We start from the raw sequence: 20,473 nt of genomic DNA, 5'->3' as shown, positions 1-20,473 counted from the left end.
ACTGCTGTCTGTCTGTCTCCTCCCTGCCTGCTGTCTGTCTGTCTCGTCCCTGCCTGTCTGTCTGCTGTCTGTCTGCCTGCCTAGCTGGGCAAGTGTAGTCTTTACTCCTTGTCTGTCCCCAGTTCCACAACATCTCCCCATTCCAACCACCTGGTATTTGTAACTTCTCTCTGCCTCCCACTTAGACCTGTTTCTTACTATCCATCTCTCTCTGTCCTTCCTTCCTGATACTGCTACCCATTTATCACTCCTGATGCCTGGTAATTGACAATTCCAAATCCTCTCTTTCTCCCATTACCCCTGTATTTTAATATATACAGTACATTACCTCTCCCTATCCCACCCAAAATTGAATGACAATGTGTTTTCTTCCAGCCCACTTCTTTAGCTAGTAGGACTGGAAATAACCAGGGACCTCACGATACATTATTATCACGATACTTAGGTGCCGATATGTATTGTGATTCTCACGATTAGATTAATTGCGGTTAGATTTTATTACGATGTGATGTTCCAAACATATTGCTCACTCTACACTGAGTGTACAAAACATTAAGAACATCTGCTCTTTCCATGACAGACTGACCAGGTGAATCCAGGTGAAAGTTATGATCCCTTATTGATGTCACTTGTTAAATCCCCTGCAATCAGTGTAGATGAAGGGGAGGAGACGGGTTAAATAAGGATTTTTAAGCCATGAGACAATTGAGACATGGATTGTGTATGTGTGCCATTCAGAGGCTGAATAGGCAAGACAAAAAATGTAAGTGCCTTTGAAGGGGGTGTGGTAGTAGGTTCCAGGAGCACTGGTTTGTGTCAAGAACTGCAACGCTGCTGGGGTTTTCACACTCAACAGTTTCCCATGTGCATCAAGTATGGTCCACCACCCAGAGGACATCCAGCCAACTTAACACAAGTCGACATGGGCCTGCATCCCTGTGGAACGCTTTCGACACCTTGTTGAGTCCATGCCCCGATGAATTGAGGCTGTTCTGAGGGCAAAGGGGGGTGTAACTAACTGTCCTAATGTTTGGTATACTCAGTGTATGTCTGCTGCAGAGAGGCGAGAGACCATGAGAAAATGTGTTTTTATCACCCATGGAAATCAAAGTGCTAAAAAATGTTGACTCACGATTTCAAATAAGATGGAGGACAAGCAAGAGGATGAATTATACCAGCGTTTTGGCACAGGTCCAGACAATTAGCGCAACCTAGCAAATGTATTATTGTTCTTCTTTTTTTAGAATTGTTTTATTTATATGTTTTATTTTTTTACATTTCGGTACTTGGGAGTCAAAGTATAAATATAATATCGTCCAAAATAATATTGTGATATGTAGCTGTTTTGTGTCTCCTCTTCATTTCTGCTTCTATCTATCAAACCACAAACTATCTACTAGTAAAGTGTTGTGATCTTCCATCCCTCTCTCCCTGTTGAGCCTTCTCCGCGTTTATCTCTTATTCATACGTCTGCAGCATCAAATGAGCTACATTACAAATGTTTCAACGTTTAAATGGCAATGGCCCATTTACTTAATCACAGCATAAATGTCCTTTGCTCAAGATTTGTAAATGTAAATTGCATGTAACACGAAGAACTGTAATTACCATGATCAAAACCAAAGATGGTGCTACTCTCTTTATCCGTGCCCTTTGCCCCCCATCTCCCTCGGCCCTCTCTCCCACATCCTCCATCCCGCTCCCCCCTGTCCCTAAGTCTCTGGCTTTCCTAAGCCCAGGCGGGCCCGGCGTAAATGGCCTGTGAAATGAATAGTAATTGCATGTGTCCCTCTCCTTCCTAAAATAACTGAGGTATTTGCATCAGCGCCCAACATCGTGTGTATGTGCCGGCTCATTCACATGGAAAGGGTTTCAGCTCTATTGCAAAAGTGAGTGTGTGACTGTAGTTTAATGCTAGCTATATGAGGAGTACTCCATGTCCATGGTATAAAACTAACATAACATATTCAATGATTAATCCTAACCCTGTCTGTCTCCCTGTAGTCCCTATAGACTCCACAGCAGGCATTAAGATGCTGTACGTGTTTGTTGATATCCAGATGGACAACGCACACTTTCTGGACACGGTCAAGTTCAACTTCCCCCCTGGACACTCTCTGGCACTTGTCAGCACTATCCAGTTTGTGGCTGCACTGCAGGTGTGTGTGTACGTGCCTCTTTGTGTGTGGGGTCTGTTTGTGTCTTTATGTGTACATGTATATAAGCCTACATGATTTCTGTCAACAGTTTAAGTCTAAAGTTTACATACACCTTAGCCAAATACATTTAAACTCCGTTTTTCACAATTCCTGACATTTAATCCTCGTAAAAATTCCGTCTTAGGTCAGTTAGGATCACCAATTTATTTTAAGAATGTGAAATGTCAGAATAATAGTAGAGAGAGTGATCTATTTCAGCTTTTATTTCTTTCATCACATTCCCAGTGGGTCAGAAGTTTACATGCACTCAATTAGTATTCGGTAGCATTGCCTTTCAATTGTTTAACTTGTGTCAAACATTTCGGGTAGCCTTCCACAAGCTTCCCACAATAAGTTGGGTGAATTTTAGCCTATTCCTCCTGACAGAGCTGGTGTAACTGAGTCAGGTTTGTAGGCCTCTTTGCTTACACATACTTTTTCAGTTCTGCCCACAAATTTTCTAAAGGATTGAGGTCAGGATTTTGTGATGGCCACTCCAATACCTTGACTTTGTTGTCCTTAAGCCATTTTGCCACGTTCTTTGGAAGTATGCTTGGGGTCATTGTCCATTTGGAAGACCCATTTGCAACCAAGCTTTAACTTCCTGACTGAAGTCTTGAGATGTTGCTTCAATATATCCACATAATTTCTCTGCCTCATGATGCCATCTATTTTGTGAAGTGCACCAGTCCCTCCTGCAGCAAAGCACCCCCACAACATGATGCTGACACCCCCATGCTTTGTGGGATGGTGTTCTTCGGCTCACAAGCCTCCCCCTTTTTCCCCCAAACATAACAATGGTCATTATGGGCAAACAGTTCTACTTTCGTTTCATCAGACCAGAGGACATTTCTCCAAACAGTACCATCTTTGTCCCCATGTGCAGTTGCAAACCTTAGTCATGCTTTTTTTATGGCGGTTTTGGAGCAGCGGCTTCTTCCTTGCTGAGCGGCCTTTCAGGTTATGTGGATATAGGTCTCGTTTTACTGTGGATATAGATACTTTTGTACCTGTTTCCTCCATTGATTTGCACTTTTCGCACCAAAGTAGGTTCATCTCTAGGAGACAGAACGCATCTCCTTCCTGAGCGGTATGACGGCTGCGTGGTCCCATGGTGTTTATACTTACTGTTGTTTGTACAGATGAACGTGGTACCTTCAGGCGTTTGGAAATTGTTGCCAAGGATGAACCAGACCTGTGGAGGTCTAAAAAATATATTCTGACGTCTTGGCTGATTTCATTAGATTTTCACATGATGTCAAGCAAAGAGGCACTGAGTTTGAAGGTAGGCCTTGAAATACATCCACAGGTACACCTCCAATTGACTCAAATGATCTCAATTAGCCTATCAGAAGCTTCTAAAACCAGGCAGTTTAAAGGCACAGTCAACTTCTGACCCACTTGAATTGTGATACAGTGAATTATAAGTGAAATAATCTGTCTGTAAACAATTGTTGGTAAAGTGACTTGTTTCATCCACAAAGTAGATGTCCTAACCGACTTGCCAAAACTATAGTTTGTTAACAAGACATTTGTGGAGTGGTTAAAAAAATAGTTTTAATGACTCCAACCTAAGTGTATGTAAACTTCTGACTTCAACTGTATATAGAGAAGCTCTGCACCTGCGTGAGCCAGACTCCTGCCTGTCTCTTAAAGTTCAGTTCAAGTGTGGGTTTGAACACCCAACTGCAGTTATTTTGGACTTAAAAGGAGGAGTGAGTGAACTCTACTGCTCATCTCAAGCCTTTACATAAGCAGTTATAGATCCACGGTAGAGCTAGCTTCCGCCTCCGTCTCCTCTCTGCTGCTTCCCTCTGTCAGTGCATGACCAACGCTAGTTCAGGCCCCTGCTAATGTAACCAGTGTTATTTATACACGCTGACGTGCTGATGTGTGTGTCATGTTTTTGTTGTGTGTTGGGGGCGGTTTGGGTGTGTGTGAGTGTGTGCACCTCTTGCTCACGGTGTGTGTAGGTTTGTGTAGGTCATACAAGATGGAGTGGGGGGTCGTCAGGTCAGCCTCCATATTCCCTGTTTACCTCCAACTTAAAAGAACACAAATTATTCCTCCGCCTCCGAGCATGCTGCTTCTTCTTTCTTGCCTAAATTGTTGGCACTCGCTCTCAGCCTCTCACTTTGTGTGAACAGAGAAGATGTAGGTGTTATTTTACATCCATCATTGGTTGTTTGTCCCCCCCAGGCGGTGAGTGCAGCTCTGAGGCCAGAGTATGAGGTGGTGGTTCCCCAGTGTCGACCCCTGTCCCCGGGAGAGATCCTGGGATGCACCTCGCCCCGCCTCGACCGTAACCTCAACGCCATCATGTGAGTGACTCAGACTTTATTATTATAAACCCATCCTACTCTCAGCCTCTGTCAGACCTGTATTACACAGTCACAGTCTGTCAGACCTACCTTACACAGTCACATTCTGTCAGACCTACCTTACACAGTCACAGTCTGTCAGACCTACCGTACACAGTCACAGTCTGTCAGACCTACCTTACACAGTCACAGTCTGTCAGACCTGTATTACACAGTCACAGTCTGTCAGACCTGTATTACACAGTCACAGTCTGTCAGACCTGTATTACACAGTCACAGTCTGTCAGACCTGTATTACACAGTCACAGTCTGACAGACCTGTATTACACAGTCACAGTCTGTCAGATACCTGTATTACACAGTCACAGTCTGTCAGACCTGTATTACACAGTCACAGTCTGTCAGACCTGTCATCTGTCACACAGTCACTGTCAGTCTGTCAGACCTATTACACAGTCTCAGTCTGTCAGACCTGTAGTCACAGTCTGTCAGACCTGTATTACACAGTCACAACAGTCTGTCAGACCTACCTTACACAGTCACAGTCTGTCAGACCTGTATTACACAGTCACAGTCTGTCAGACCTACCTGTCACAGTCTGTCAGACCTGTACAGTCACAGTCTGTCAGACCTGTATTACACAGTCACAGTCTGTCAGACCTACCTTACACAGTCACAGTCTGTCAGACCTGTATTACACAGTCACAGTCTGTCAGACCTACCTTACACAGTCACAGTCTGTCAGACCTGTATTACACAGTCACAGTCTGTCAGACCTGTATTACACAGTCACAGTCTGTCAGACCTCACAGTCTGTCAGACCTGTATTACACAGTCACAGTCTGTCAGACCTGTATTACACAGTCTCAGTCTGTCAGACCTGTATTACACAGTCACAGTCTGTCAGACCTGTATTACACAGTCTCAGTCAGTCAGACCTGTATTACACAGTCACAGTCTGTCAGACCTACCTTACACAGTCACAGTCTGTCAGACCTGTATTACACAGTCACAGTCTGTCAGACCTACCTTGCGCAGTCACAGTCTGTCAGACCAACCTTACGCAGTCACGGTCTGTCAGACCTACCTTACTCGGTCACAGTCTGTTCGACCTATCTTACGCGGTCACAGTCTGTCAGACCAATCTTACGCGGTCACAGTCTGTCAGACCTACCTTTCACAGTCTGTCAGATCTAACTTACGCAGTCAGTCTGTCAGACCTACATTACACAGTCAGTCTGTCAGACCTAGTGGGGAGAACAAGTATTTGATACACTGACGATTTTGTAGGTTTTCCTACTTACAAAGACTGTAGAGGTCTGTAATGTTTTATCATAGGTACACTTCAACTGTGAGAGACGGAATCTGAAACATAAATCCAGAAAATCACATTGTATAATTTTTAAGTAATTAATTTGCATTTTATTGCATGACATAAGTATTTGATCACCTACCAACCAGTAAGAATTCCGGCTCTCACAAACCTGTGAGCCCTCCCGTTCTCCACTCATTACCTGTATTTACTGCACCTGTTTGAACTCGTTACCTGTATAAAAGACACCTGTCCACGCACTCAATCAAACAGACTCCAACCTCTCCACAATGGCCAAGAGAGAGCTGTGTAAGGACATCAGGGCTAGAATTGTAGACCTGCACAAGGCTGGGATGGGCTACAGGACAATAGGCAAGCAGCTTGGTGAGAAGGCAACAACTGTTGGCGCAATTATGGAAGAAGTTCAAGATGACGGTCAATCACCCTCCTCAGTCTGGGGCTCCATGCAAGATCTCACCTCGTGGGGCATCAATGATCATGAGGAAGTTGAGGGATCAGCCCAGGCAGGACCTGGTCAATGACCTGAAGAGAGCTGGGACCACAGTCTCAAAGAAAACCATTAGTAACACACTACGCCATCATGGATTAAAATCCATGATGATCCACGCAAGGTCCCCCTGCTCAAGCCAGCGCATGTCCAGACCCGAAGTTTGCCAATGACCATCTGGATGATCCAGAGGAGGAATTGGAGATGGTCATGTGGTCTGATGAGACAAAAATAGAGCTTTTTGGTCTAAACTCCACTCGCCGTGTTTGGAGAAGAAGAAGGATGAGTACAACCCCAAGAACAACATCCCAACCGTGAAGCATGGAGGCTGAAACATCATTCTTAGGGGATGCTTTTCTGCAAAGGTGACAGGACGACTGCACCGTATTGAGGGGAGGATGGATGGGGCCATGTATCGTGAGATCTTGGCCAACAACCTCCTTCCCTCAGTAAGAGCATTGAAGATGGGTCGTGGCTGGGTCTTCCAGCATGAAAACGACCCGAAACACACAGCCAGGGCAACTAAAGAGTGGCTCCGTAAGAAGCATCTCAAGGTCCTGGAGTGGTCTAGCCAATCTCCAGACCTGAACCCAATAGAATATCTTTGGAGGGAGCTGAAAGTCCGTATTGCCCAGCGACAGCCCCGAAACCTGAAGGATCTGGAGAAGGTCTGCATGGAGGAGTGGGCCAAAATCCCTGCTGCAATGTGTACAAACCTGGTAAAGAACTACAGGAAACGTATGATCTCTGTAATTGCAAACAAAGGTTTCTGTACCAAATATTAAGTTCTGCTTTTCTGATGTATCAAATACTTATGTCATGCAAATTAATTACTTAAAAATCATACAATGTGATATTCTGGATTTTTGTTTTAGATTCTGTCTCTCACAGTTGAAGTGTACCTATGATAAAATGACAGACGTCTACATGCTTTGTAAGTAGGAAAACCTGCAAAATCGGCAGTGTATCAAATACTTGTTCTCCCCACTGTACCTTACACAGTCAGTCTGTTAGACCTACCTTATGCAGTCAGTCTGTCAGACCTACATTACACAGTCACAGTCTGTCTGACCTACATTAGACAGTCTGTCAGACCTACCTTACACAGTCACAGTCTCAGACCTACATTACACAGTCACAGTCTGTCTGACCTCCATTACACAGTCACAGTCTGTCTGACCTCCATTACACAGTCACAGTCTGTCTGACCTCCATTACACAGTCACAGTCTGTCTGACCTACCTTACACAGTCACAGTCTGTCAGACCTACCTTACACAGTCACAGTCTCAGACCTACCTTTCACAGTCTGTCAGACCTACATTACACAGTCACAGTCTGTCTGACCTCCATTACACAGTCACAGTCTGTCTGACCTCCATTACACAGTCAGTCTGTCTGACCTACCTTGCACAGTCTGTCATACCTACCTTGCACAGTCTGTCATACCTACCTTGCACAGTCTGTCATACCTACCTTGCACAGTCTGTCAGACCTACCTTGCACAGTCTGTCAGACCTACCTTGCACAGTCTGTCAGACCTACCTTGCACAGTCTGTCAGACCTACCTTGCGCTGTCACAGTTTGTCAGACCTGTATTACACAGTCAGTCTGTCAGACCTATGTCACACAGTCAGTCTGTCAGACCTATGAAAACACAGTCAGTCTGTCAGACCTATGTTACACAGTCACAATCTGTCAGACCTATATTACGCAGTCACAGTCTGTCAGACCTATATTACACAGTCAGTCTGTCAGACCTATGTTACACAGTCACTCTGTCAGACCTATATTACACAGTCAGTCTGTCAGACCTATGTCACACAGTCAGTCTGTCTGACCTCCATTACACAGTCACAGTCTGTCTGACCTCCATTACACAGTCACAGTCTGTCTGACCTACATTACACAGTCACAGTCTGTCTGACCTACCTTACACAGTCACAGTCTGTCAGACCTACCTTACACAGTCACAGTCTCAGACCTACCTTTCACAGTCTGTCAGACCTACCTTACACAGTCACAGTCTCAGACCTACCTTTCACAGATTGTCAGACCTGTATTACACAGTCAGTCTGTCAGACCTATGTCACACAGTCAGTCTGTCAGACCTATGTTACACAGTCAGTCTGTCAGACCTATATTACACAGTCAGTCTGTCAGACCTATGTCACACAGTCAGTCTGTCAGACCTATGTAACACAGTCAGTCTGTCAGACCTATGTTACACAGTCAGAATCTGTCAGACCTATATTACGCAGTCACAGTCTGTCAGACCTATATTACACAGTCAGTCTGTCAGACCTATGTTACACAGTCACAATCTGTCAGACCTATATTACGCAGTCACAGTCTGTCAGACCTATATTACACAGTCAGTCTGTCAGACCTATGTCACACAGTCACTCTGTCAGACCTATGTTACACAGTCAGTCTGTCAGACCTATGTTACACAGTCAGTCTGTCAGACCTATATTACACAGTCAGTCTGTCAGACCTATGTTACACAGTCAGTCTGTCAGACCTATGTCACACAGTCAGTCTGTCAGACCTATGTTACACAGTCAGTCTGTCAGACCTATGTTACACAGTCAGTCTGTCAGACCTATGTTACACAGTCAGTCTGTCAGACCTATGTTACACAGTCAGTCTGTCAGACCTATGTTACACAGTCAGTCTGTCAGACCTATGTTACACAGTCAGTCTGTCAGACCTATGTTACACAGTCAGTCTGTCAGACCTATGTTACACAGTCAGTCTGTCAGACCTATGTTAAACAGTCAGTCTGTCAGACCTATGTTACACAGTCAGTCTGTCAGACCTATGTTACACAGTCAGTCTGTCAGACCTATGTTACACAGTTTGTCAGAACTGCATTACACAGTTTCTGTTATATATTACCTTCCTAGCCAACACTTCCCCAGACATTGTTAAAGCTACCTTCCCCATCCTCGGTCCCTGACTCGCTGTCATCTATGTGTTAGTGTTGCCACGGTACCAAATGTTTGACTTTCGATGCCAGGTTTTGTATCACTCGATACCGAAATTATACTCGATATCAAAACGATACCATTGCAAAACATTTTTATTTTTATTACTGAAGTCACTGAATAACCGTTGGGCTTTATTCTTGTTAAACATTGAACAATGTGTTGATAACTGGTCGAACAAATAAAATAACACAAAGAATATCTTCTGTTCTATATTCAATGTCTTTCAAAAATACAACACCATATTAAATAACAGAAAAATACCTCTCAATTTTCCTTATGCGAAACATATCGGTGACTCGGAGCAGCCAAAATTACATCTAAACTGTTTTACAATGTAATTTGATACATACACTATCAGGGTAATTTGCTCATCTATGGCCATAATATCAGGTCACATGACATTCATTATCTATGATTCATTATTCATTACAGCTAAATAATTTAATGTATTAAATAGTTTAGTTCCAAAATTACACGAAAAGACTTTAAAGCTAATTTCTGAAGCTTCTACATTAGTCTATACACCATAGAAATACAATGGATTTTGCACAGCATGGATTTTTACTACAATTCCCAGAATGCATTTCCCTTCCCAGGGTGCAATGCTCCGCCCAGGGCTGCTGGCTGGCTAGTGGCTACTACTAGTAGCAAGCCCAGACAATCGCGAAGTAGTCTAAATATATTATTGCTGTCAAGCTATGAGCACATTTCACGACTTTTAGTTTGTGTATACTATTATAATGCTCACATGATTGTAATGCTGAATATATTCACCTTATGTTCTTTTAGTGCATCTAATTTTTAGTCACTCAAAAATTATTCAAATTTAGTAGAATAATGACAATGTAACAATGCAAATGTCATCTGTAAAATAGATTTTTATTTCCTTTTGAACGTATTTTGGTGCGAAAAGTGCAAATCAATCCCAGAACAACATCGATATCCACAGTAAAACAAGTCCTATATCGACGTAACCTGAAAGGTCGCTCAGCAAGGAAGAAGCCACTGCTCCAAAACCGCCATAAAAAGTCAGACTACAGTTTGTAACTGCACATGGGGATAAAGATCGTACTATTTGGAGAAATGTCCTCTGGTCTGATGAAACATAAATATAACTATTTGGCCATCGTTATGTTTGGAGGAAAAAGGGGGAGGCTTGCAAGCTGAAGAACACCATCCCACACCATCCCATGAAGCATGGGGGTGTCAGCATCATGTTGTGAGGGTGCTTTGCTGCAGGATGGACTGGTGCACTTCACAAAATAGATGGCATCATGAGGGATGAAAATTATGTGGATATTGAAGCAACATCTCAAGACATCAGTTAGGAAGTTGAGCTTGGTCGCAAATGGGTCTTCCAAATGGACAATGACCCCAAGCATATTTCCAAAGTTGTGGCAAAATGGCTTAAGGACAACAAAGTCAAGGTATAGAAGTGGCCATCACAAAATCCTGACTTCAATCCCATAGGAAATTTGTGGGCAGAACTGAAAAAGCGTGTGCGAGCAAGGAGGCCTACAAACCCGACTCAGTTACACCAGCTCTGTCAGGAGGAATATGCCAAAATTCACCCAACTTTTTGTGGGAAGCTTGTGGAAGGCTTCCCGAAATGTTTGACCCAAGTTAAACATTTGAAAGGCAATGCTACCGAATACCAATTGAGTGTATGTAATCTTCTGACCCACCGGGAATGTGATGAAATAAATAAAAGCTGAAATAAATCATGCTCTCTACTATTATTCTGACATTTCACATTCTTAAAATAAATTGGTGATCCTAAATGACCTAAGATAGGGCATTTTTTACTAGGATTAGATGTCAGGAATTGTGAAAAACTGAGTTTAAATGTATCTAAGGTGTATGTAAACTTCCGACTGTAGCTGGCCATAAATGGATGTTGAATTTGACTTTACAGGTGGTTATGTAGGCTTCTTCTAACCCATTGCTTTTTTACTACAGATAATAATACACTTAGGCTATGTCTTTATATTAATTACCAAAGTCTGTCAGAATTCCAGTCATTGACATTCATTTAATACCCCTTGGTCTTCAAGAATAGGACTTGGAAGTATATATTAGTCAAATTGTTTTACATGAGCATAACCCAGAAATATTAGCTTTCTCTGTTGTTTATGATTTTGTTGTCATGGAGGACTGATTGGGCTCATGTCACGCCTTGGTCATAGTGTTTTGTGTTTTCGTTATATATTGGGTCAGGCCAGGGTGTGACATGGGTTTAAAATGTTGTGTTTCGTATTGGGGTTTTGTAGGCATTGGGATTGCGGCTGAGTAGGGGTGTAGCATAGGTTTGGCTGCCTGAGGCGGTTCTCAATCAGAGTCAGGTGATTCTCGTTGTCTCTGATTGGGAACCATATTTAGGTAGCCTGGGTTTCACTGTGTATTTTGTGGGTGATTGTTCCTGTCTCTGTGTAGTTGTTCACCAGACAGGCTGTATAGGTTTTCACGTTCCGTTTGTTGTTTTGTATTTGTATAGTTATTTCATGTATTCGCTACTCGTCATTAAAGAACATGAGTAACCACCACGCTGCATTTTGGTCCGACTCTCCTTCAACAAACGAACGCCGTTACAGCTCATTGCTTCGACTTGAAAAATAAATGCAGCTCTCATGAATGGCATGCTTTGAGCTCCACCGAAAAGTGCTATTTGCATGTGAAAAATGTATGCCATATTCTGCATTTGGTATAGGCCTATAGTTTGTTTTTGTTTGTGTCACTTTAATATCTAGATCATTTGCAGCTGTTTAAGTCTATCACAAAAGTGTGTGAGTTTAAGCATGTGTCCATTAAGCCTATGGATTTGTTGTTGTTGTTAATCAGCGTGAAGTAGATTGAGCAATAAAAGCCCCACTCATGGTCTTCTTAATATTAACATGTTTTTGACAGTATGGAGCACAATACCACAGAGAAGTTTAAAGGGGAGGAACTCCCTCAAACATTTATTCCAAAGGCTGGGATCTGCACTTTGCAGCTGTTGCAAGAGCACGTTTTTCACTGGCTGTCCACTGGTTGCAAAAACAATGATTAACAGGCATTTTAAACTTGTTAAATTACACATACATCCATAACCACCACAATCCTTAAGGCGCAAATAGTTAAATGAAAGAGCAGCAGTGTGATTCACATCAATGCTCTATGTAGATATCCTATCAACAATAAGTGATATCCGCATCGCCTGTAGGCTATACCACTGCTGTCGTCCTTACCTCCAAGCCTTTATTTAAGATCTTTGGATGCCGACAGAAGTCGCACCATTGGAAGACACCGCTTGTACTGAAACCTACAGAAGCTTATTCCTGCTCTTTCTCCGCGATCCATCAAACACATTAAGGTGTGTCGTCATAGTTGTCTCTGACTTGCGGTCAGACTTGCTCAGACGGAACAAACTTAACCTTGACAAATTTCAAATGCTGATTGATTATCATTGAGAAAACAAAGGTGTCGATTTTCTTCCGCAAACAGCCTTTCTGAATTTAAAAGTAGTCCTAGAATAAATCAGTTACTTTTTTAAAAGTATCTGTAATCAGATTACAATATGTTTGTTGGTAACGTAACAGATTACCGTTTTTTGTAATCGGTTACATGTAATAATCCGTTACTTCCCAGCCCTGCTCATACACGCTAACAGGCTCAGGCGACAGTGAGTACACATAGAAAATGACCCCAGTGTATTATCATAGACACACAATCCTATGCATTTTAAGACATAGTGAGTTCCTAATAATAGCCATGCTGTACTTATGTTATGATACCCACACATCCTTCCCAGTGTATGTGATTAGATTGGCCAGATAAGTAGAGGAGAGACAGCCATTATAGGAAACAGCCTGGTCGCACAGGAGAGCAAAGCCGTGTGTGCGTGCGTGTGTCAAGGGTGTGTTTGCACTTTGCCCATTAATCTAAAGTGAACTGTCTTTGATGTGTGTGTAGGGGCGGGTGGGGGTGAGATGGGAGAAATAATTGATTATCTTGACTGAGAATTAGCTCCCGGAGTCTCTCACCCTTTCTCTCTCCTTCTCCCTCCCCGCTTTTCTCCCCCTCTCTCCACCTCTCCCCTTCTCTAGCACCCCCTCTCCATCTCACTCTCTCCTCATGTCAGTGCTCTGAGGGGCAGCATACAACCAGCTCATACCTGAGTACAGAACAGTACAGACCCTGGAAACGGGAAACCAGCAGGAGGCGTCAACAAAATATAATAGTCAGTAATAATGCATAGAAATAAGGGCTGTTGAAGTATCATGCTCCATGGATTACATTTCACTTCATTTTAGTTTGCATATACCAGATTTGACATTTATGAATAGTTTGAAATATCTCATCCTCCAATACTGTCTCTCATAAGTCACCTAAATGCTTGTCTCTTATTGTGTTCAAACATTTATTTGTAAAAGTGCGTCGGAAGGGACCTATTGCTGCGATATCTATTATGTATAAGTTGAAATGACTTCAGTTGAGTGTTGCTGGGACATTGTGGGATGGTATATTAGTCTCTGAGATGCCCTATGTCTTTAATACATTATACAATCTATATGATTTCAGTAATTAAGAGAAGTATGTTAAAATGTCTGAATGCTTTAGAACAGAGCAGCTGTAGGAATAGCTTTAGTAGCAGATCAGATCTAATCCTGACTCATAGCTCTCCTCTCTCAGACCCTGCTGCTAATGTCTGCAGACATATTAAGAGCAGAATCAGAATGTGTTGATGCATAATGCAGGACATACAGCACAGTGTTCACTATTATAGCACAGCAACACTCAGCTCTCCTACAAAGGACAATGCATTATTGAATGATAGGATAACAAAGGCCCTCATAGGAGTGCTATAGATCGCTATCCTCTTAAAGCATAGAAACACATACAGGGTGTGATGTTGAAAAGCAGGAGGCTCATTGTAGGCAGTGTGATTATAGAGGGACATAGTATATTATTGAAAAGCAAGCACTCGGCACAGTAGTCATCACTCGTCTTTCATTTTCTTCTTGGCTCACAATTACCCTGCTGTTACCCTGCTATACACACAAAGACACAGATGCTCACGCGCTCACACACACACACATCCCCACGCACACAATCTAGTCTCAGTGACTGAGTGTGTGCGTGTTAGTGGTGCGCGGGTCAGCTGTTTGTTCACCCAACCGCAATTGCTAATAAACCATCCGCAACCGCCCGACTATGTGATAAATTGAAAAACTGAGGCCCGTGTTTTTTTAAACCTAAGCTATGTTTTGTTTATAATTGCCAACATTTTGGTAGGCTATTTTTAGTAAGTGTTAGTCTGTTGATTTTAGTCTGTAATTAGATACATGCAGATTATCTTGGCCTAGAAGACTAAATAAACCCTTGCTCACCAGAAAATGTCATACATCCATAGAATGAATGCTTCAATCTAGGTGAAATCTATGAAGTTTAGATTTTATCCGTACTTCTCTTGTGCAGCCACACGTTTAGAGACCAGGGAGAAAATGCAATAACACAACAACAAAAAATGGCTAAGATTTTCTGTGCAAAATGTCCAAATGACATCAGTTTGATAGATTTGAAGGGAATTAAATGCTGTGAAAATGACCCTTCATGTTTCTGACAAGATTTCAGATCGCCTTGGATGCATGTCTTTTTGTGGTTGAAATACATGCAGCTTTTATGATACTGATAAAGATAGCACCTTTACAGACAGTAAATAAATTTCACCAAGTACAAATGTTCCCAAGTACAAATGTACATTTGATCTATTATTTTTCTGCAGGTGTTAATATTATATCAGGCTATGTGAGAGAGAAAAAAAATCTTGCCCCATGGCAAAATTTGTAGAATTTCAGCAAACTTAGTTTAAAACTGCAACATTTTCTCTACGGCCCATGGTAAAATGTGTGGAAAAGGCTAGGACCGGCTCTGACTGATATGTGGGTATGGATGAACGCGAGCCACTGCGGATTACAGAACAGTATAGGTCCTTTGACATTCCGTATTTGATGTCCCCATCTTGTGACTGTTGAATTTGTAGTCAGCACGCAGCATGTTTCCCAAACATTAGACTACTGTTCTGGCCCTCCCTTTATTTTAAAATCTCAATTTTACAGCTTTTCTCTTATTTAGTTAAACTCTGACAATGTCCTTTTTGCCTCGGTGGATCGACGTGAACTTTTTCTGCCCAAATTCCCAAAAGCATTTGGGGATTGCCGTGTATTTGGGGATTGCCGTGTATTTGGGGATTGCCGTGTATTTGGGGATTGCCGTGTATTTGGGGATTGCCGTGTATTTGGGGATTGCTGTGTATTTGGGGATTGCCGTGTATTTGGGGATTGCCGTGTATTTGGGGATTGCCGTGTATTTGGGGATTGCTGTGTATTTGGGGATTGCTGTGTATTTGGGGATTGCCGTGTATTTGGTGCATGCCGTGTATTTGGGGATTGCTGTGTATTTGGGGATTGCCGTGTATTTGGGGATTGCCGTGTATTTGGGGATTGCCGTGTATTTGGGGATTGCTGTGTATTTGGGGATTGCCGTGTATTTGGGGATTGCCGTGTATTTGGGGATTGCCGTGTATTTGGGGATTGCCGTGTATTTGGGGATTGCCGTGTATTTGGGGATTGCCGTGTATTTGGGGATTGCCGTGTATTTGGGGATTGCTGTGTATTTGGGGATTGCCGTGTATTTGGGGATTGCCGTGTATTTGGTGCATGCCGTGTATTTGGGGATTGCTGTGTATTTGGGGATTGCCGTGTATTTGGGGATTGCCGTGTATTTGGGGATTGCCGTGTATTTGGGGATTGCTGTGTATTTGGGGATTGCCGTGTATTTGGGGATTGCTGTGTATTTGGTGCATGCCGTGTATTTGGGGATTGCCGTGTATTTGGGGATTGCCGTGTATTTGGGGATTGCTGTGTATTTGGGGATTGCCGTGTATTTGGGGATTGCCGTGTATTTGGGGATTGCTGTGTATTTGGGGATTGCTGTGTATTTGGTGCATGCCGTGTATTTGGGGATTGCTGTGTATTTGGGGATTGCCGTGTATTTGGGGATTGCTGTGTATTTGGGGATTGCTGTGTATTTGGGGATTGCTGTGTATTTGGTGCATGCCGTGTATTTGGGGATTGCTGTGTATTTGGGGATTGCCGTGTATTTGGTGCATGCCGTGTATTTGGTGCATGCCGTGTATTTGGTGCATGCCGTGTATTTGGGGATTGCTGTGTATTTGGGGATTGCCGTGTATTTGGGGATTGCCGTGTATTTGGGGATTGCCGTGTATTTGGTGCATGCCGTGTATTTGGTGCATGCCGTGTATTTGGGGATTGCTGTGTATTTGGGGATTGCTGTGTATTTGGGGATTGCCGTGTATTTGGGGATTGCTGTGTATTTGGGGATTGCTGTGTATTTGGTGCATGCCGTGTATTTGGTGCATGCCGTGTATTTGGGGATTGCTGTGTATTTGGGGATTGCTGTGTATTTGGGGATTGCTGTGTATTTGGGGATTGCTGTGTATTTGGTGCATGCCGTGTATTTGGGGATTGCTGTGTATTTGGGGATTGCTGTGTATTTGTTGCTGTGTATTTGGGGATTGCTGTGTATTTGGGGATTGCTGTGTATTTGGGGATTGCTGTGTATTTGGGGATTGCTGTGTATTTGGGGATTGCTGTGTATTTGGGGATTGCTGTGTATTTGGTGCATGCCGTGTATTTGGGGATTGCTGTGTATTTGGGGATTGCTGTGTATTTGGGGATTGCTGTGTATTTGGGGATTGCTGTGTATTTGGTGCATGCCGTGTTGCTGTGTATTTGGGGATTGCCGTGTATTTGGGGATTGCTGTGTATTTGGGGATTGCTGTGTATTTGGGGATTGCTGTGTATTTGGTGCATGCCGTGTATTTGGGGATTGCTGTGTATTTGGGGATTGATTTGGTGCATGCCGTGTATTTGGTGCATGCCGTGTATTTGGTGCATGCCGTGTATTTGGGGATTGCTGTGTATTTGGTGCATGCCGTGTATTTGGGGATTGCTGTGTATTTGGGGATTGCTGTGTATTTGGGGATTGCTGTGTATTTGGGGATTGCTGTGTATTTGGGGATTGCTGTGTATTTGGGGATTGCTGTGTATTTGGTGCATGCCGTGTATTTGGGGATTGCTGTGTATTTGGGGATTGCCGTGTATTTGGGGATTGCTGTGTATTTGGGGATTGCTGTGTATTTGGGGATTGCTGTGTATTTGGTGCATGCCGTGTATTTGGGGATTGCTGTGTATTTGGGGATTGCCGTGTATTTGGTGCATGCCGTGTATTTGGTGCATGCCGTGTATTTGGTGCATGCCGTGTATTTGGGGATTGCTGTGTATTTGGGGATTGCCGTGTATTTGGGGATTGCCGTGTATTTGGTGCATGCCATGCCGTGTATTTGGTGCATGCCGTGTATTTGGGGATTGCTGTGTATTTGGGGATTGCCGTGTATTTGGGGATTGCCGTGTATTTGGGGATTGCCGTGTATTTGGGGATTGCCGTGTATTTGGGGATTGCTGTGTATTTGGTGCATGCCGTGTATTTGGTGCATGCCGTGTATTTGGGGATTGCCGTGTATTTGGGGATTGCCGTGTATTTGGGGATTGCCGTGTATTTGGGGATTGCCGTGTATTTGGGATTGCCGTGTATTTGGGGATTGCTGTGTATTTGGGGATTGCCGTGTATTTGGGGATTGCCGTGTATTTGGGGATTGCCGTGTATTTGGGGATTGCTGTGTATTTGGGGATTGCTGTGTATTTGGGGATTGCCGTGTATTTGGTGCATGCCGTGTATTTGGGGATTGCTGTGTATTTGGGGATTGCCGTGTATTTGGGGATTACCGTGTATTTGGGGATTGCCGTGTATTTGGGGATTACCGTGTATTTGGGGATTGCTGTGTATTTGGGATTGCCGTGTATTTGGGGATTACCGTGTATTTGGGGATTGCCGTGTATTTGGGGATTGCTGTGTATTTGGGGATTGCTGTGTATTTGGGGATTGCCGTGTATTTGGTGCATGCCGTGTATTTGGGGATTGCTGTGTATTTGGGGATTGCCGTGTATTTGGGGATTGCCGTGTATTTGGGGATTGCCGTGTATTTGGGGATTGCTGTGTATTTGGGGATTGCCGTGTATTTGGGGATTGCTGTGTATTTGGTGCATGCCGTGTATTTGGGGATTGCTGTGTATTTGGGGATTGCCGTGTATTTGGGGATTGCTGTGTATTTGGTGCATGCTGTGTATTTGGGGATTGCCGTGTATTTGGGGCATGCCGTGTATTTGGGGATTGCTGTGTATTTGGGGATTGCTGTGTATTTGGGGATTGCTGTGTATTTGGTGCATGCCGTGTATTTGGGGATTGCTGTGTATTTGGGGATTGCTGTGTATTTGGGGATTGCTGTGTATTTGGTGCATGCCGTGTATTTGGGGATTGCTGTGTATTTGGGGATTGCCGTGTATTTGGTGCATGCCGTGTATTTGGGGATTGCCGTGTATTTGGGGATTGCTGTGTATTTGGGGATTGCTGTGTATTTGGGGATTGCCGTGTATTTGGTGCACGTACAGTTAGGCCCTAAAGATTAGGCTTATACACTAATGGAAGTTACAAATAATGAAAGAAAAACCTCAATGTAGCCTATAAATGTGAATCGCACAATAATTATACTTTTCTTTTTTAATGCATCGCTTTCTCTTTATTCAACCCACCCGCTCTTCATCCACACAATATTTCATGACCATAAACCCAGATATAACCGTGGGGACTGCAGGTTATGAGTTAACCCGCGCACCACTAGTGCGTGGGTGTGTGTTATTTTGTGTGTGTGTGTCTGTGTGCCTGTCTGTGTGGAGGTTAGTTGTGGCTCCTGGGGGTCCCTGTGGATGCTCACCCACAGCCCGTTCCACACACACTTTCCTAAACGCTGGCTAATTAACTCCTCTAATTGTCTCCGCCTCCCCTTGGGCCTCTGCGAACTCGCCACGGTTACAGAGGCCTGGGCCCCTCACTCAGCCAATAGCAGGCCTCCCAGAACACCCCCTGGGATGATAATCGTGTGTGTGTGTGTGCGCCCCTTGAACCCTGCCCCATCACTGGTCTCGGTGGGCTGACTAATAACACCCCTGGGTTAATTGAAAAGCCTGGTAGTGGATTAACAACATGGGGTCATCACAGGGGTGGTGTGCGGCAGTGTTCCTATACATCAGCAGCCCCTGGTCACACCTTGAACCCCTGAACCCCAGGCATAGGTCCTTTGAGACCACTTTGTTTCACCAGGAGAGAGGGGTGGGGAGAATTGTTGTTCCACCACAGGTATGCAGGGAGTGTGTCTGTCTTACTGTGTTTGTATCTCTCTCATCCTGTGCCTCTGTGTGTGTTGTGTTTGTATTTATAGCTACCTGGGAGATGGCAGGTTCCACCTGGAGTCCATCATGATTGCCAACCCAGAGATACATGCCTACAGGTAAATAATAGTATACACATAATGACCCTTTACCTCCTTACAGTCGTTCCAGTTGGCCTATAGGACTAAATTGAAATTAGTTTGACAGAAGAAATATGGAAAGCATATGCATAAGTTTGGAGATTAATGGGGAAATGATTAGATTAAAGGTGAGGACAAAACAATGAATCTGGAACAAGACTGAATCCAAACATTACACTGTTGATTTTATTAGCATTTACATTTACTGTACTTTTCGCCACATTTATTGATAACGAAATTATAAAATACTCTGGATACATTCAATAACATGATAAGAATATTAATGGAACATTGGGGGTAGGTGCAACATAATACAAAATAATGACAAGGGTTTGAGTGAGAGGACTAACTGGTGTCTCCAGGTGGCCACACACTTCTCCACTGTACAAGTCATTTTAATGTACTTTTATGACTCAAACAAGAGTCTTCAACTATAAGGTACTATTTTGAGCTCTCCTTGCCGTGCTGTTGAGGAACGAGAGCGAGCAGACTGGTCATTTTATTTGGAGCACAGCCCTGCATCCCTGCATTTACACAATTACTGTAAATTGCAATCTGGTCAGTTGGGCATGATTTGAAAGCGTGTTTTATTGCCACATGGCTAGCTAAGTTACAAAATATGATCTAACAGTGTTAGGCTTTCACAAGGCAATTCAGAG

General features: G+C 43.5%; 1 protein-coding gene across 2 annotated transcripts in view; it reads left to right on the top strand.

Moving 5' to 3' along the window:
• Positions 1–20,473, top strand: part of LOC118373468 (2-(3-amino-3-carboxypropyl)histidine synthase subunit 1) — a 127,048-nt gene that overhangs the window by 65,783 nt on the left and 40,792 nt on the right. For both annotated transcript variants that reach the window (XM_052520073.1, XM_052520075.1), the window contains exons 5-7: positions 2,005–2,159; positions 4,398–4,519; positions 19,725–19,793. In XM_052520073.1, coding sequence (XP_052376033.1) covers positions 2,005–2,159; positions 4,398–4,519; positions 19,725–19,793 — 346 coding nt within the window. The remainder of the gene's footprint in view (positions 1–2,004; positions 2,160–4,397; positions 4,520–19,724; positions 19,794–20,473) is intronic.

Source organism: Oncorhynchus keta, chromosome 1 (assembly GCF_023373465.1).
Source record: "Oncorhynchus keta strain PuntledgeMale-10-30-2019 chromosome 1, Oket_V2, whole genome shotgun sequence".
NCBI lineage: Eukaryota > Metazoa > Chordata > Actinopteri > Salmoniformes > Salmonidae > Oncorhynchus > Oncorhynchus keta.
The sequence above is the reverse complement of the archived record's forward strand: the minus strand, read 5'-3'. Positions and strand labels throughout refer to the sequence as shown.